This window comes from Sapajus apella, unplaced genomic scaffold, assembly GCF_009761245.1.
Source record: "Sapajus apella isolate SASKATOON/1434 unplaced genomic scaffold, GSC_monkey_1.0 scaffold18, whole genome shotgun sequence".
NCBI classification, from domain to species: domain Eukaryota; kingdom Metazoa; phylum Chordata; class Mammalia; order Primates; family Cebidae; genus Sapajus; species Sapajus apella.
The window spans coordinates 238,512-256,047 of NW_022436958.1; the positions used below are offsets into that span (position 1 = coordinate 238,512).

The 17,536-nt window shown below is 38.6% G+C and overlaps 1 protein-coding gene across 1 annotated transcript in view; it reads right to left on the reverse strand.

Moving 5' to 3' along the window:
* Window positions 1-17,536, reverse strand: part of MCM6 (minichromosome maintenance complex component 6) — a 42,553-nt gene continuing 25,017 nt past the window's right edge. The window contains exons 10-17 of the mRNA XM_032286326.1: window positions 16,923-17,030; window positions 15,837-15,992; window positions 12,582-12,710; window positions 11,200-11,361; window positions 7,927-8,062; window positions 6,162-6,317; window positions 4,452-4,591; window positions 1-500 (exon numbers count right to left, since the gene is read on the reverse strand). Coding sequence (XP_032142217.1) covers window positions 384-500; window positions 4,452-4,591; window positions 6,162-6,317; window positions 7,927-8,062; window positions 11,200-11,361; window positions 12,582-12,710; window positions 15,837-15,992; window positions 16,923-17,030 — 1,104 coding nt within the window. The 3' untranslated portion in view covers window positions 1-383. The remainder of the gene's footprint in view (window positions 501-4,451; window positions 4,592-6,161; window positions 6,318-7,926; window positions 8,063-11,199; window positions 11,362-12,581; window positions 12,711-15,836; window positions 15,993-16,922; window positions 17,031-17,536) is intronic.

The window sequence follows — 17,536 nt, forward strand, 5'->3', positions numbered from 1 at the left end:
TTCAGAAAAAGTTATTGTATTATGATGAATAAAAGCAGTAGCTGGCAATCAAAAAAGCTATTTGCTCGGTAAGACAGCACATACCCTAAAAGTAATGGGCCTTTTCCTATACATGAAAACAAAACAAAGGTATTGTTTATAGAGACCACACATTATTTGGTTCCAACTTCACTGGGACAGGAAACACACCAAAGGAAGTGCTGAAGCCTGTGTTGGTATAAAAGCTTGTGACGAATGTGACACACAGGACCATCAGCTCAGTTCTTGTTTCTGAAAACAAATCTTGAAGCATCACTTCCAGAAGCATTTCTGTCCCTACCAGAGCTCCAGCCAGGAGGTGGTATGCCACAGTTCCTCAGCTCTGATCAGTCACTTTCACTATCTCAATCTTCCAGCAAGTAATTAGGGTTAACTACCAAGTAGGGATCTTCTTCATAGCTCTCACTTCCCTCTGTGGAGCCTTTCAATCCAGCCTGGGTGAGCTCAATTAGAACATGATCCTATGAAACACAAATATTTGTCCTTAGATTTCAAGCAGTATTATACAAATGTCCAGATATATAAGACTTGATCCTTCTTCTGACAGTTTACTATCAACATTTTCTTTCATTTCCTAACTAGAAATTCCTAGGAAAAGGACGATATTTTAAATATCACTATTAGTGCTCTGCTAAACCCTGTTCCTATCAGGATGCTGAGTTTTGATACCATAAACCCCTTGTGGAAAATTAAGAAGTACATAAGTAAGCTTAACAGATGTGATTTTAATAAGGGTTCCTGGCACATTACATCAAATGCTAATAAATATAACTTCAAACAAGGAAGTAATGCTTGAATTTTAAGGTTATACAATTCTGCAAAATCTTCTAACAAATTAGAAGTCTGTTTCATACTTAATATCATTTGGCAATTTTTAATTACTGACCACTGAACATTTCATATACCACCATTTCATAGAGTTAGGAAAACAATCTATGAAGAAAATTCATGTAGAAAAATTTTCAGAGCTAATAAAAAAAGGCAGAACATGTCATCTGGCTTAAAATCCTGATGATAGATTTTAAGACCATGATATAATCATAGGTCAGTAAAAAAGGTTCATAAATGAGAAGAGCTCCTAGCCAAGCCCATAGAAAGGAACTCAGGAAATTGTGATTTGATCCTTAAAAGTGTGCTCCATAGTATAAACATTGATGCCACTAAGGGGGGTTGGACACTTTTAAAAAAATTGTCCTAGCTGGGCATGGTGGCTCACATTTGTAATCCAGGTACTTCGGGTGGCTGAGGCGGGTGGACTGCCTGAGGTCAGGAGTTTGAAACCAGCCTGGCCAACATAGTGAAATCCCATCTCTACTTAAAATTAGCTGGCATAGTGGCAAGTGCCTGTAATCCCAGCTACACAGGAGGCCAAGTCAGGAGGATTGCTTGAACCTGGGAGGTGGAGGTTGCAGTGAGTTGAGATCCCACCATTGCATTCCAGCCTGGACAAGACTGAAACTCCATCTTAAAACAAAACAAACAAACAAACAAAATAATTACCCTCTCTAATCTACCCCTGCAGTTGGATTGGACACTTTCAAGCACTCACTCAATGTGCTAACATACCTTCACAGGAAGCATATGTAATCAGCACGGTGTAAGTAAGCTCTCTGGTTTTCTGTAGCAAATTACTTCAGGTGGTAAGCCAAATTTAAAAAGGTAATCCAGGCCAGGCACAATGGCTCACAGCTGTAATCCCAGCGCTTTGGGAGGCTGAGGCGGGTGGATCACCTGAGGTCAGGAGTTTGAAACCAGCCTGGCCAAACATGGTGAAACTCCATCTCTACTAAAAATACAAAAGTTAGCTGGGTGTGGTGGCAGGCACCTGTAATCCCAGCTACTCTGGAGGCTGAGATAGGAGAATCACTTGAACCCAAGAGGCGGAAGTTGCAGGGATTAGGGAACCAAGATCATACCACTGCACTCTAGCCTGGGTGACAGAGCAAGGCTCCATCTCAAAAATTAAATAAATAAAAAGGTAATCAAAGTTTAGATCAGTTAGATTAACAGTGTGTTCCAAAGTCCTGAAGTAGATTCCTTGCCTGGGTCATTTTACCTTACATGGATCCCAAGGAGCACACAGGCATGTCCTACCACTAGAAAAGCAACTCTGGAGTAGCTGTTCTCACATCTCCCTACCCTCCAATAATCACATACTGATATACTTTCATAGGAAAACGGTTTTTCAGAAGACACAACCTTAATACGTGACCTCTGTAATATTTATGTAGTGAGCACTGTGAACTGAATTGGCACAAAGGTTAAATCTCTGCCATGTAATAAGAAAATTCAGTCATTCAACTTATATTTGATCCTGCTATGTGCCAGGCACCACCGTAGGCTCCTGGGCCAAGTCTCTACCTCACAGAGCTTATATGCTGTAAGAGAGACAAACTACAGACTTAAATAACGAATATCTTCTGGGCCATGTTAAACATTATGAAGAAATACAAGGCAGGGTGACAGCAAGAGCAGAAGGCTGCTGTTTTGACAGGCTAGGCAAGAAAGGCTTCTTTGAAGAGGTAACATTTGAGTAGACATTGGAGAGGAGGAGGATATCTAAGGAAACAGACAAAGGGTGAGTGCAATGGCCCTCATGTTTGGTGTGTCTAGGGAACAAGGTCAGTGTCACTGGGGTGGGATGGGCAAGGGGATGACCACTGTGAGATGAAGTGAATAAGGCAGACAGGGTTTACTGGGTAAGTTCTGCAGACCATGACAAGGAGGCTGGATTTCATTCTAATGTGAGAGACGCACTGGAAGGGAGGGTAGTAAAATAATGTGATTTATATTTTAAAAAGACCTATGGGGCTGCTGAGCAGGAAAACAATACAAAAAAAAGGACAATGATGAGGCTCCTCCAACAGTCCAGGCCTAGTGGCTTGGGTGGGCAGTAAAAAGAGAACAGAAAATACACACACACTGAAGGCCGGGGTCACAAGATTTGGTGCTGAAGAGTTGTTGCGAGGGGAGAGTGGAACCAAGAAGTCAAAGACAATTCCAGGGCGTTTGGCCTACCTACCACAATTGAGTAAGAACTCAATTGCAAACAGGGAAGAACAACTCTGTTTTTGGACACATTAAGCACAAGACGCCTGTTAGCTCATCAGTAGGCAACCAGCTCTATCCATCTGGAGTTTAGAGGAGGGGTAAGAGCTGGTGACATAAATGTGGAAGTCATCAGTAGATGGGTAAATTCATAAAACCAAGTAAGATCACTTAGGTAATGAATGTAAATGATCTGAGAGTAAAGTAAGAAAAGAAAGATTCAGGCTGGACATGGTGGCTCATGGTTGTTAATCCCAGCCCTTTGGGAGGCCCAGGTGGGCGGATCACCTGAGGTCAGGAGTTCTAGACCAGCCTGGCCAACATGGCAAAACCCTGTCTCTACTAAAAAAACACAAAAATTAACCAGGCATGGTGGTGGGCGCCTGTAATTCCAGCTACTTGAAAGGCTGAGACAGGAGAATCGCTAGAACCCAGGAGGTAGAGATTGCAGTGAGCCAAGACTGTGCCACTGCACTCCAGCCTGCACGATAAGAGCAAAACTCTGTCTCAAAATAAATAAATAAATAAAAAAGACAGACTCAGGAAAAGAGACTAAGAGGGAATAATCAGTGAGAAAGACCCAGGAGGATATAGTAACTCAGAACCAAGTAAAGAAGACAGTATTTCTAGGAGTGATAAACTGTAACAAAGCTGTGGACAGGCTAAGTACCGAGAATAGCCAGCTGACAGGAGTGGAGAGAAGGCATGCGATGGTCTTATGAGAGACTAAGGCAAAGAACTGACCAAGTAAAAGGTATTGCACTGGGCAGTGCTGTCATGAGGTTGATGAGAGTTTAAGAACTGTCTACTTGAGATTCCTGGTCATCAATTTAAATAAGACTGGGCTCACAATTGTATGCTTTTCTCCAGATACTTTTAGCTGCTTAGATAAAGGTACTACAGAGGGGGGAAAAAAAAAAAAAAAAAAAAGAGGCTTTATTTAACTAAGTTTGAGGTTTTTGCCAAGCAAGTAAGACACAAAAAACTCAAAGTGTAAGGAAGAGTGACTATTGGGTTGGGCAAGGTGGGAACTAGGAACTAAAGATGTGAGGAAAATGAAGCATAGAAAGTAGGTGACAGTATTACCAAGGGCGAATATGAGGGTGGAAAACAGAAGCTTAAAACACCCAACTAGTAAGACCTTAATCCCACTTTCCAAGATTTAACCTCAATTCTGCTGGTTTCAGCAGAGGAAATAAATCATTTACCTGCTGTTAATTCTCCCCTGTTTTACAACTCATACTTCTGACTACACTCCAATGATTCACAACAAACAAAGGTTAAAAAAATTTCACTAGTGAACCTACGGTCACAGGGCATGAACTCCCTCCCCGATACCACAGCAAGCGCATTTCTGCACTTACATAGTGTGTGAGTCGATGAATGACTTTCTCTATGATTCTTTTTTTATTTATAAGTTCTTCTTCAGAGTCTATCTCTGATTCGATTTCCTTCAAGTACCAGTTAACGAGCTCGCTTCTCTTTAATGCTGACTCGTCTTCTTCTACAACAAAAAACACATTTAAATTATTCTAGCAAATTGTACTGTCAGTCCTTGGTTAAATCTCTGCCACATATACGACAATATAATGTACAGATTAGATAAACATCAACCTGTCCGAAAGTACATCTGCTGACACAAGGTCCACAATGTTCTAGCATAAGCCTGAAATAACACGTCATATCACTTGTATTAAAGTATGCCTTCTTTTATCCATAAGGAGAAAAACCTAATAAAATAGAGATGATAAGGAATACATTTCTTAAAGCTATTAGGATTTCAAAGTATGAAGGTCTTTTCTTCATCTTATGCTTCACCACTTCTAAGAATGTTTTCCAACAGAAACCGAAAGCATCAATTAGGAATGAGGCAACATCAAGCAAAAATTCTGAAACATAAGTACTTTTCCTCTGTAGAAAGGGGAAGGCTTTTTGGAACTGGAGTTTACTAATAAGTAAAATTCATAAGCATTCACTCAAAATTAAAAATTACCCATCTATTTTAGCAAGGTTTACCTTACTAACTGGACTGTCGGCTTCTTTTAACAAGTCCAAGGTCTACCAGACTTTTAGAAAGTCCTGGTAGAACCCTCAACACACAGGAAATGTTGGGACCTGGATAACATAACTATCATAAAACTCAACTTCTGCTATGTTTACAACTTAGTTGCATAAGGAAGAAAGAGAATTATGACATATAACATGAATCAAGAACATGTTGAGTTTCCAAATCATTCTATGTGAGAAAGGAATGGGGACAAAAGCGGAGGTGTCCTAGTGGCCACTTTGTTGCCTTCTCTCTTCCCACTGGTCTACAGTTCCCAGGGGAACAACGGCAGCAACTACAATTTCTTGTTCTCTTCTTTCACAGCAGACCAAATACTGTGATGACAAAATATTCCAGGAAGCCAGCACAAGTCATTCTTGGGACTTTTAAGTAAGAATGATCTGATGCTTCACTATCAAGTAGAAGTTTAGGTTCTACGTCTTGAATTCGCCATTTTTCCTTCTGCTTTTTAGTTAGCTACGGGGTGATAAAATTTTAAATAGCATCATAGAGCAGTCAAGGGTAGGAAGTGTACTAGTGTCTGGATGCCACGCTTAACTAATAACTAGATGAGGATTTTACCTAGTCTGCAATGACCTTTTGATAGTATGGATTTCTGGGCTGAATTAATTACTGTTAAAATATACCCTAGGATAGGACCATTGTAAGGGAATAATTATTTAGCATTTGTAAAAACGTTTGTATGTGCTCTTTCGTATGTTATCAGGTCCCAAAATTATTAAAATAGGCTTAGAATGTTAAAAAAATTAAATTAAATTAAATTAAATTAAATTAAATTAAATTAAAAAGGACCTATAAACCTTAGCCTGATAAACTTGTGAAGAAATGTTCAGGCTAGCAGGATGCTGATACTACACAAATTTACTTTGCTGAAGTGAGTTTATTTATCTAACAACTTATACTCTCTTCTGACAGAACACCACAAAGTTTGGCAGTCACAAGTGGCCTATGTGAACAGAGCTTACACAAATGACTGAGCATGTAAGCAGTACCAGGTAAGCCTTACCTTCTTCCATCTTTCTGAGGTGAAGCACAATAAGGTTAGAGATTCGGCAGTACTCAGAGAAGCCCAGCCTTAAGGAGGCTTTGGGAGCAGACTCTTGATTTATGTCTTCACTGTAGCCGTTGATTCCGTTGACAGGGGCAGGGCTGTCAGCATGACCTAAGTGAAAAATTAACCACCTGAATCTTGTTTTTTGTGCCCCTAACATCCCCCTGTCAAGCATTCAGAAATATATTACTTATATTTAATACTGGTATTTCATTTTAAAAAATTTTATTATTTTGTTTGTTTTAGAGACAGGGTCTTTGCTATGTTACCCAGGCTGGTCTCGAACTCCTGGGCTCAAGTGATCCTCCTGCCTCGGCCTCCCCCAGAGTGCTGTGATTATAGGTGTGAGCCAGCACACCCCGACTTAATACTAATTTTAAAACAAGCATACATTCTCACATGATCTCCTCTGCCAAAAACAAAAAAGGAAAAATAAAATAAAGGCTGGGCACAGTGGCACGCCTGTAATCTCAGCACTGTGGGAGGTCTCCGAGGCAGGTATATCACCTGAGGTTGGGAGTTTGAGACCAGCCTGACCAAATAGAGAAACCCTGTCTCTGCTAAAAATACAAAATTAGCCAGGCGTGGTGGCACATGCTTGTAATCCCAGCTACTCGGGAGGCTGAGGCAGGAGAACTACTTAAACCCAGGAGGTGGATGTTGTGGTGAGCTGAGATCACACCATTGCATTCCAGCCTGGGCAACAAGAGCAAAAAATTTTGTCTCAAAAAAAAAAAAAGAGAAAAATGAAATAATCTGGCTGAGTACAGTGGCTCATGGCTGTAATCCCAGCACTCTGGGAGGCTGAGGTAGGCAGATCACCTGAAGTCAGGAGTTTGAGACCAGTCTGGCCAACAGAGTGAAACCCTGTGTATACTAAAAATATAAAAATTAGCTGGGTGTGGTGGCAGGTGCCTGTAATCCCAGCCACTTGGAAGGCTGAGGCAGGAGAATTGCTCGAACCATTGTACTGGGCAACAAAAGCAAAACTCCGTCTCAAAACAAACAAACAAAAAAACCAAGCACACAATATATAATAATTTACAAATAAATTACAGGCAAATTTATAAACTCTACTAGTAAAGACAAAAACTAACTTAGGAGGAATATGAGGGATTAGAGATATAAAAATTTCACAATCTGAAAGTCCATTTGCAGTATTACATACAAAATAAAAAATTCTATTGGCCTGGGAAACATGGTGAGACTGTGTTTCTACAGAAAATTTTTTTTTCAAAATTAGCCAGGAGTGGTGGCATGAGCATATAGTCCCAGCTATTAGAGAGGCTAAGGGAGAAGGACTACTTGAGCCCAGGAAGTTAGGGCTGCAGTAAGTCGTGAGTGTGCCAAGGCATTCCAGCCTGTGTGACAGAATGAGACCCCATCTCAAAATAAATAAAAATTCTAATATTTTTCACTTCTAATGTGCTTAAAAATATATTTTTAATTCAGAAGCAAAACAATACAAATAAGGGTAAAAGCCAGAGAATTTATGCCTATTATCACCATTTTGGTGCCTTTTCTTTCAAGTATATATATTTTATATCAATGATTTAATTTCATTTTAACTTGTAAACAGTTGATACAACTCAGGATCTGCTTTTTCGTTTTTGCTGCTATAGACTTTATTAATCATCAGCAGGTGTACTTCTACCACATGACATCTCAGAAAATGTTTTGGTCCCTAACTCCCAAATAGTCAAATGAACAAGCATCTTACCATTAATGCCACCAGCACCCTCATCCACCTCCATCTGGATCTCTTCCTCTTGATCTAGATTGACATCAGGTGTTTCTACACGGATGATTGATTTATTTAGTAACCGGAAAGCTTCCTTCACATGTTTAGGTTGGACCTAAACCAATAATGATGAAATAATTCAGTTAAGTTAGATTTCTTGATATACCAAACAGATTTTCTCCCAATGAAATCACAGTAGTATGTATTTTGGTTTTCTCTCAAACACACACACTCCTGACAGTGGTGCTTTGGTTTTCTCACACACACCCTCTCTCATTGTCTTTCTCTCACACACAGAGATAGCACTATAAATTCACTAGAATAGCTAAAATGACTGACAATATCAAGTGTTGGCAAGAATATGAAACAACTCTCATTCATGGCAGGTGAAAACAAAAATCGACACAACTGTTTAGCAGAAAAACATGCATTAACCTACAACCCAACAATTCCATGCCTAAGTATGTACTTGTAGAAATATAAACATATATAAATCTCATATGAACCCAAAGACATACATATCCCATAAGAACTGATATAGTTGGCTCTGTGTCCCCACACAAATCTCATCTTGAATTGTACTCCCATAATTCCCACATGTTGTGGGAGAGATCCAGTGGGAGATAATTAAATTGTAGGAGTAGTTTCCCCCATACTGTTCTGTGGTTGTAAATTAAGTCTCACGAGATCTGATGGTTTTTATTAGGGGTTTCTACTTTTGCATATTCCTCATTCTCATTTTGCCTGCTGCCATCCATGTGAGACGTAACTTGCTCCTCCTTGCCTTCTGCCATAATTGTGAGGCTTTCCTAGCCACATGGAACTGTAAGTCTTTCTTTGTAAATTGTCCAGTCTCAGGTATGTTCTTATCAGCAGTGTGAAAATGGACTAATACAAAAACCCAAACTGGAAACTTTGAAATGCTCATTAACAGAAGAATGGATAAATAAGCTGTAGCATATTCATGTTAAACAGCAATGAAACCAGACAGAAAATGAAATGGAAAAATTACCTCCAGTACCAACAAAAATGACAAAATATCAAGAAATAAATTTAACAAGAAAAATGAAAAAAATATGAAGAAAAGCTTAAAACACTACTGAGTGAAACTAAAGACTTAAGTGGAAAGATAATGCTATGTGTGGTAGTCAGAACTGTTCACAAATATTTGCTCTTCTCATTCTGCGCACCTGGTAGGAAGGCATTTGTCTATCCACTTGAACTTAGGGGTGGCCATGTTAATTTCTCCGGTGAATGAAATGTGAGTATGTGACATTTCTGGATAAAAGGTGAAGACAGCAGGTGGCTCACCACCTTCTCTTCTCTGCTTTCTGTCATCATGAAAACATATGTCAAGCTCAAACGTTTAAATCAGCCTGAATCTGGGTGACTTGACAAAGTGAGTCCCATGATGACCTAATGGATGTGTAGTAGAAGCAAAAAAAAAAAAAAAAAGTGTTTGAAGCAGATGAGATTTTATGGTAGTACAACCTAACCTATTCTAAGTGCTAAGCTATTGAATAGGAAAAATCATAAAGATGTGTTCAATTCTTCAAATTAATATAAATTCAATGTTATACTGATAAAAAGCGCCAGGTTTTTCTTTAAAACAGAGCAAAGTGATTTCTAAGTTCCTTACAGCTGAAAAATAACAATGCACTGGAACTAGCCCTACATTTACTACAAAGCTCCAGAGATTAAAACGTCATGGTACCAACGTAAGGGGAGCTGGTAAGACTCAGTGGAACAGAATATAAAGTCCAAAAGGAGATCCTAACACACACAAGAATATATAATTAAGGCATGCCAAACCAGTGTGCAAAAGATGGATTGTTCAATAAATGGTGTTGGAACAACTAGAAAACTAGCTAATAATGGGGGAATTTTTTATAATCTTAGAGTGAGAAAGGCCTTTCTAACAAAATAGTTTTTTTTAATGAAGATTATAAACATATGAGACAGAAACAGCTCTTAAATATATGCAGATATTCAATTTCATTCATAAAATAAATTTGTGCATATAATTTACGTGCATATATTTAGTATCATGTAAATTTACTACCTATTTAAAAAGTACAAATGTTAGCATGGTTTTAGAATGACCTTGCCCCAAGGTCTCTTGCCTATTCAAATTCTGCACACCTTTCAGTGACTGGGTTTAAATGTTGGCACCTCCATGAGCCCTCCTCCTTCTCTGGTAATAAAGTAATTCATCTCCGTACTCTTCTTTTGATGCTCCATCATATTCTCCCTCTGATTGTTTTTTTTTTTTTCTTTCCAATTTTTATTTTAGGTTCGGGGGTACACACGCAGGTTTGTCGCATAGGTAAATTGTGTCATGGGGGCTTGGTATATAGATTATTTCATCACTCACTCCAATTTTTTACATGCCTAATTAAATACATGTTTCGCTCCTACCAGATTAGCAGGAATGGAAGGCAGGGGCTCTCATTCATTTTTTTGTCCCCTACGGGGGGACAAAATATTAGGTGAATCAAAGAATATCAAATAAGGTTAGTGTGAAAGTACTTTGTCAACAATAAAGCACCATATCAAAGAATTTGAAAATTCAGGGAAAAAAAGCCAAAAAATTAACCTGGGAGATAAAAGTAGTGACTGAAGTCAGAACAGTGGTTACTTTAGCAGAAGAGGGCTAACACTGAAAAGAGGCAGGGAAACTTTCTGAAATTATGAAAATGTTTTGGATCTTGAGCTGGGTAGTAACAAGGATGTATGTGAAAAAACTCACCATGCCATACATTTCCCTCTTTATAAATTATACCTCAGTCATACTGTAAAAAAAGCCAAATCCCCTTTTCAAAGAAAACCTTACATCAAACCTATTAATAAAACTACACAAAAGCAGGGCTGCTTTGGTTGAAGCGAAGACGGGACGCTTGAATGACCTTTCGTACTACTCCCCTCTTACCCAGTTAATACCCATTGACCTATCCTCGTGGAACACAAGGCTCAAAGAACAGTCTAAAAAGCATACATTATATAAATGCAACCTAAGGAGGAAAGTTCCTTTGAGGCCAGGGGCTACATTATCTTATCTGTATTGCCAGCGCGGAGGCCTACTAGTACATTGCGGGGTCTAAGTACATTTTTCCTGAATGAAAGGTATTAATGCTAACTTACCTCTTTATGCACTCTATAACCTATGACGTGATCATCGCAGTCTAACAATTACACTCAAATGCTTAACGAGCTTTTTATTTTTTTTTTTTCTCATCAAAGTGACTCTGTTACCTCATCACAGCAGTGCATCCGAGCCATGGCTTCAGAGAGACGAATCATGCTCTCAAGCTGTCGCACTGTAATCCTCCACGAAGACTTGGTCACTCCAGAACCATCCCTCTGGCGGAGACGTTTATACTGTTCCACAATGAAGTCCTCTGACTCTTTGGAAATCTGTTTCAGATCATCACTCAAGTTAGAGAAACATTTCTACTTGATGAGAGCTATGGTAAACATAAGTTTAAGAGCCTTCCATTTGGAAACATTTAGAAAACTGAGGGGGATGAAACTCTGAGAAGCCAGTGACAATAAATTACTACTGAAATGCCTTTCAAAAGAAACTAATACTAAGAAGGCCTGTGAATTCCATGATACTAATTTTATGAACATGAAGACAGGCTTAGTATTTAAGCAAATGACCATTTCTAAAAGCTGCTTAACAAGCTGAAGGTCTTTTACACCTCAGGATGTCAATGCTCATTAAACAAATTAATGCTCAAACTATCCTTGAGGCTCAATTAATTAACTCACGCTGTCTTTGGGGGGAAAAAAAGCTGTTTCAATAAACTTTATATCTAAAGGATCCTCAGTTTTTCAGAGCAAGGAATTCAACATATTAAGGAAGCATGCCAAGATACAGGATCAGTATATCAGAATACGGTCATGGGGAATAGATGCTATTTTTTTACACAAGAGTCACTCATAACCCTTAGTTTTAAATGGCTAAATTTCTTCAGGGACAGTAAGAGCCAACCTCAATCCCATGAATAATCAAGTGAAGATGATAAACAATCAATCAATACCTAGTAATACCTCCCAAAAGTCAAGTCAGCCAACAGTGTAAAAATCTCAACCAGAATAAAATAATTTTTTTCCGTTTCATACCCTATTTTTGGAAAATGCAAAGCATTTCAGGGTTTACGTCCAGGATCACCTGGGTCCAGGACAGTCAGTCAAATACAATACATCAATCACTGTAAAACAGTAATTCATATTCATCATAACGGGCTAGAGGAATCCAATATTTTCCTCAAACAAAGATTCAAGAGTATTCAGCAGACTATTGATTTATAGGCACATAAACAATTTTAAGGTTCTTAGCAATGACTGAAATAAAAGAATGTCCTAGGTTATCCAGTTATCGAAAACTCTTCTCTCATAAAAACCTTTTCATTACCACCAAACAAACCATGGAATTATTCAGATTTTTTTAAAAGTTCCCTTTCTCGGCCCTCTGAAAAAAAACTGCAGTTCCAGAAAAAATAAAAAAAAGCTGTAAAATTTAGGAATTAAGGTAGATGACAGGTTCAGTTAATTTCCATATAACACACTTATTTAAATTCCACTTTTAATATACCCATTATACCTTATCCAAGTGCAAAAGGGTAGGTTACCTTGGGTTTAAACTGTCTTGCAAAGAGAAGATACCTTCTGATATCATCAAGGGAATAGACACGATCGATTGATTCCTCAATTCTTGAATGCAAATCTACTATGCGCCTGGCAATGGCATAATCTGTAACCTAATTCAAAAACAAGAAAATCACTTTGATAGTCACAGCAGTATCTACTCCAGACTATCCCAGGCAGTAAGAAATAACTTATAGCCAAAAACTAGCTCTAATACGCCACTTAAAGAAGTATTAATGGGTACCAAGTATCTGATGAAAGTTTGGGAACTTGGATTTAAAATCAAACTTTTAAATGCATACTAATACCCCACTCTACAATTATACCTGAAGGAATTAACTGACTAAAAACAATAGTAGGGTAAAACGCAGTGGCTCACACTTGTAATCCCAACACTTTTGGAGACTGATGTGAGAGGATAGCTTGAGGCCAAGAGTTCGAGACCAGTCTGGGCGACAAAGTGACACCCTGTCTCTACAAAAAATAAAAAACAAAAAAATGAGCTGGCCATGGTGGTGCACACATGTAGTCCCAACTACTTGGGAGGCTGAGGCAGGAGGATCATTTGAGCCCAGGAGGTTGAAGGTGCAGTGAAGCCATGATTGCACCACTGTATTCCAGTCTGGGCAACAGAGCAAGCCCTGTCTCAAAACCAAAACAACAAAAATTAAAGCAGAACTAATATTTATAGGGCCCTCAGTATATCAAACACTGTTGTCATAAGCATGTCTTAGAAGTATTAACTGACACAATCCTCACAAATACCTTATTAGGTAAATGATATTATTCCCATTTTATACATGGGCAAATTGAGGCCTAGGAAGCTTAAGTAATTTATCCAAGGTCACAGTAAGTAGTGGAGCCAGAATTTGAATAGTCTAGCTTCAGAGACTGTGCTCTTAAGTCACTAAATTTTGAAGATAATCATCCCAGAATTGTCATTAATATTGGGGGAAAAACCCTCAAAATATGCAACTTGCTCTGAAATGGTTCAGGAAAAAAGTGTGCAAACATATAGAGATGTAAAGTAATACAGCAAACGGTAAAATGTTAATATGTGAATCAGGTAAAGGGTATATGAATGATCTATGAACTATTCTATTTCTTGCAACTTTTCTGTAAGTTTGAAATTATTTCTAATTAAAAAGTTGTTTGGGCTGGACACAGTGGCTCATGCCTGTAATCCAAGCACTTTGAGGCTAAGGCTGATAGATAGCTTGAGCTCAGGAGTTCAAGACCAGCTTGGGTAACATGGCAAAACTGTGTCTCTGCAAAAAATACAAAACTTAGCTGGGTGTGGTGGCCTGCTAAGTGGGACTCTGTCTCAAAAACAAAACAAGTCGGGCGCAGTGGCTCACATCTGTAATCCCAGTATTTTCGGAGGCCGGGGTGGGCAGATCACCTGAGGTTGGGAGTTCAAGACCAGCCTGGCCAACATAGTGAAAACCCATCTCTATTAAAAATACAAAAAATTAGCCAGGCATAGTGGCACACGCCTGTAATCCCAGCTACTCAGGAGGCTAAGGCAGAAGAATCATTTGAATGCGGGAGGTGGAGGTTGCAGTGAGCCGAGATCATGCCACTGCATTCCAACCTGGGTGATAGAGTGAGACTCCGTCTCAAAACAAAACAAACCAAAACAAAAAAGTTTTGGTGGGACCTTGTCTCAAAAACAAAACAAAAAAGTTTTTTAAAAAATCTCCTCAAATGTTTTAAAGGTTTACAAATTGATCTTGTAAAGGTTTATATTTTGATCTGCTACTAAAGCTACTTTAATGAATCATGAACAAACATAAATTTATGAAAATCAGACAACTCTCAATTATCTGGTGGTTAAATATGTCTCTGTATTGTGAAGGGGAAAAAAATGGGGGAAAGAAAAAAAAAACTCCAAATCAAACCAGGTGCGATGGCATAGACCTATAATCTCAGCCATTCAGGAGGTTGAGGTGGTAAGATGGTTTAAAGTCAGGAGTTCAAGACCAGCGTGGGTCTTGAACTTGTTGCTGTTGCTACAAAAAGATGAAAAAATTAACCAGGCATGGTGGTACACACCTGTAGTCTTAGCTACTTGGGAGGCTGGGGCAGGAGGACCATTGGAACCCAGGAGATTGAGGCTACAGTGAGCTATGATTGTGGCACCATACTCAGCCTGAGTGACAGAGTGAGACTTTGTCTTTAAAAAATAATTAAATAAAAACCCAAGCCCTCCAAACACTCACAAGATGAAAGGCGGCTTTTATTTAGATAACAAAGTTCCACTGTAATAAATAGTTGTGTATTGTACCCAATAAAATGTAGAGCCTCCATGCTTAGTGATTTAAAAAGTATAGCCTAAAATTAGTTCCTACAAAGTGTCATTTTATAGTTCTGTGCACATCTGAGGTGCATTGTTAAATATTTAAGTCTAAGTACAAATAACTAATAATTAACATCGGAATCCAAGTAAATGTACATTTTTTCACTCAACCTTAAAATTAAGAAAAAAAAGGTAAAATACATTTAACAACTTGACAGGAAAAAACAGGAAGATAAATAACTCATGATTAAAAATTAAAAAGATTTCTTTTGCATCCCAGTTTCTTTCAAGGTGACTGAAAAATAAAACAAAAGCCCAACAAACAAAATAAGATATCGTATTAAAATCTTAAGAGTGTAGTTGAGGCCAGGCACAGTGGCTCACACCTACAAACCCAGCACTTTGGGAGGCTGAGGCAGGTGGATCACTTAGGCTAGGAGTTCGAGACCAGCCTGGCCAACATGGGGAGACCTTGTCTCTACTAAAAATATAAAAAGTAGCCAGGCATGGTGGTACACGTCTGTAATCCCAGTTAGTTGGGAAGCTAAGACTTAAGAATCGCTTTGGAGGTTGCAGTAAGCCAAGACTGTGCCCCACTGTACTCCAGCCCTGTCTCCAGTGAGACGCTATTAAAAAAAAAAAAAAAGAAAAAGAAAAGAAAAAAGTGTGGTTGAAAGTTACCTGTATCTTGTTTCCTTTTCTTTTGAGAAACAAATACTAATAAAACCCAAAAACTTAATATTCTTCAACACAATTAAGTAGAATGGCAATTCAAATGACTTTGAGTTGCTTACTAAACCTTTGGCCCAGTCATGTGCTTCCCTGAGGGAAATCAAAGGCTAGTGGGCACACATGCACCAGCTGTTGAGCAGTGTATCCTCTAGCCTTGTCTCACTCGATAACTAAAACTGGAAATAAAAAAGGAAGCTTATGGGGTTACCTCATTACATTCATCCACAAGGATAAAGAAGAGATCAAATCGGGACATGATGGGGGCTGACAAATTTATATTCTGTTTCAATGATTTTGATCTGTCATAGTGTCCACTGATTGGGTTTGCTGCTGCCAAAATGGACGTCCGGGCATTCAGAGTAGCCTGACCACAAAAGAAAGAATTTTGACAGGTTTTAAAAAGACATCAGACAACAAACATACAACAAAATGTTTAATCTCACCCATAATTAACTAAATGAAAATCAAAACAACAAGATATCCTTTTTCACATAAACAGGAACTCCAATGTGGTTTTGGTGGTATGAAACACACACCATTAAGACATCAATTTGTTAGAAATTTATCTTACAGCTAAGTACAAGAAGATGTTGTGTTCAAGGATGTTTACTACAATTTTGTTTGTAATACAAAACACTGAAAATGAACCAAATGTCACTCAACAGGAATCTAAAGAATCGAGCTGCGTCAGCAAAAATGAAACTCGGTATTATGCTTATTTATGTAAAAAATATTCCTAAAAGGGGTACAAACTCAAAAGATGCCTTTTTTTTTTTCCCTTCTCAAATTCCTTTTAACGCATTAGATACATCTAAGTATCTACTGTTGTTGGCAGTTGCAGGCAAAGAGTTGTCTTTTCAATTTACAATTGTGTACTGCTTAAATTTTTCTTAACTACCTGAATCTGTAGCTTTTAAAGTTTAGATTCTCCCTAGTGTTGGTTATACTATCATACCTATTTTCATTTAAATAATCTGTTAATCAAAATAAATATATACGTATATAATCAATCTGTTGATCTTTGGTTATTTTTGTTATAATTGGTGCATACTTTATGAAAGAAAATAGAAGCTTTGTTCATGGACATTTTCCTCTACTATCACAGCAATACATTTACACAGTACTCTAAACAACATTTACAATTTGGATAAATAATTCTCAGGGCTGTATTTTCCATTTTAATGAACAGCATTACATGTTTAAGTAATGAATTTTATCCAGGTGAACTTCTCTAGTATTGCATTAATCTATAAGGCTATGGATGATGCAGCAGAACAGAAGTAGATACACATACCTTCACTCCTGCTTTAGTGATGGATATGGTCTGCTGTTCCATAGCTTCGTGAATAGCAACTTGATCCCGCACATCCATCTTATCAAATTCATCAATACAACACACACCCTGTAATCAAACAAATCTAGCCTAAGAAGCTGTCTTTCAGGCTGGGTGCAATGGCTCATACCTGTAATCCCAGCACTTTGGGAGGCCAAGGCAGGAGGATCGCTTAATTAAGGCCAGGCATTTGAGGTTACACTGAGCTATGACTGCCACTGGACTCCAGCTTGGGTGACAGAGTGAGACCCTGTCTCTTAATAAACAACAGCCAGGCACAGTGGCTCATACCTGTAATCCCAGTACTTTGGGAGGCCGAGGAAGGCAGGCCACCTGAGGTTAGGAGCTTGAGACCAGCCTGGCCAACATGACAAAAACCCGTCTCTACTAAAAATACAAAAATTAGCTGGCCTTGTGGCATACGCCTGTAGTCCCAGCTACTCAGGAGGCTGAGGCAGGAGAATTGCTCGAACCCAGGAGGTGGAGGTTGCAGTGAGCTGAGATTGTACCACTACTCCACCTGTCTCAAAAAAACAAAGCAAAACAACAATAACTGCCTTTCAGATGGAAAATTA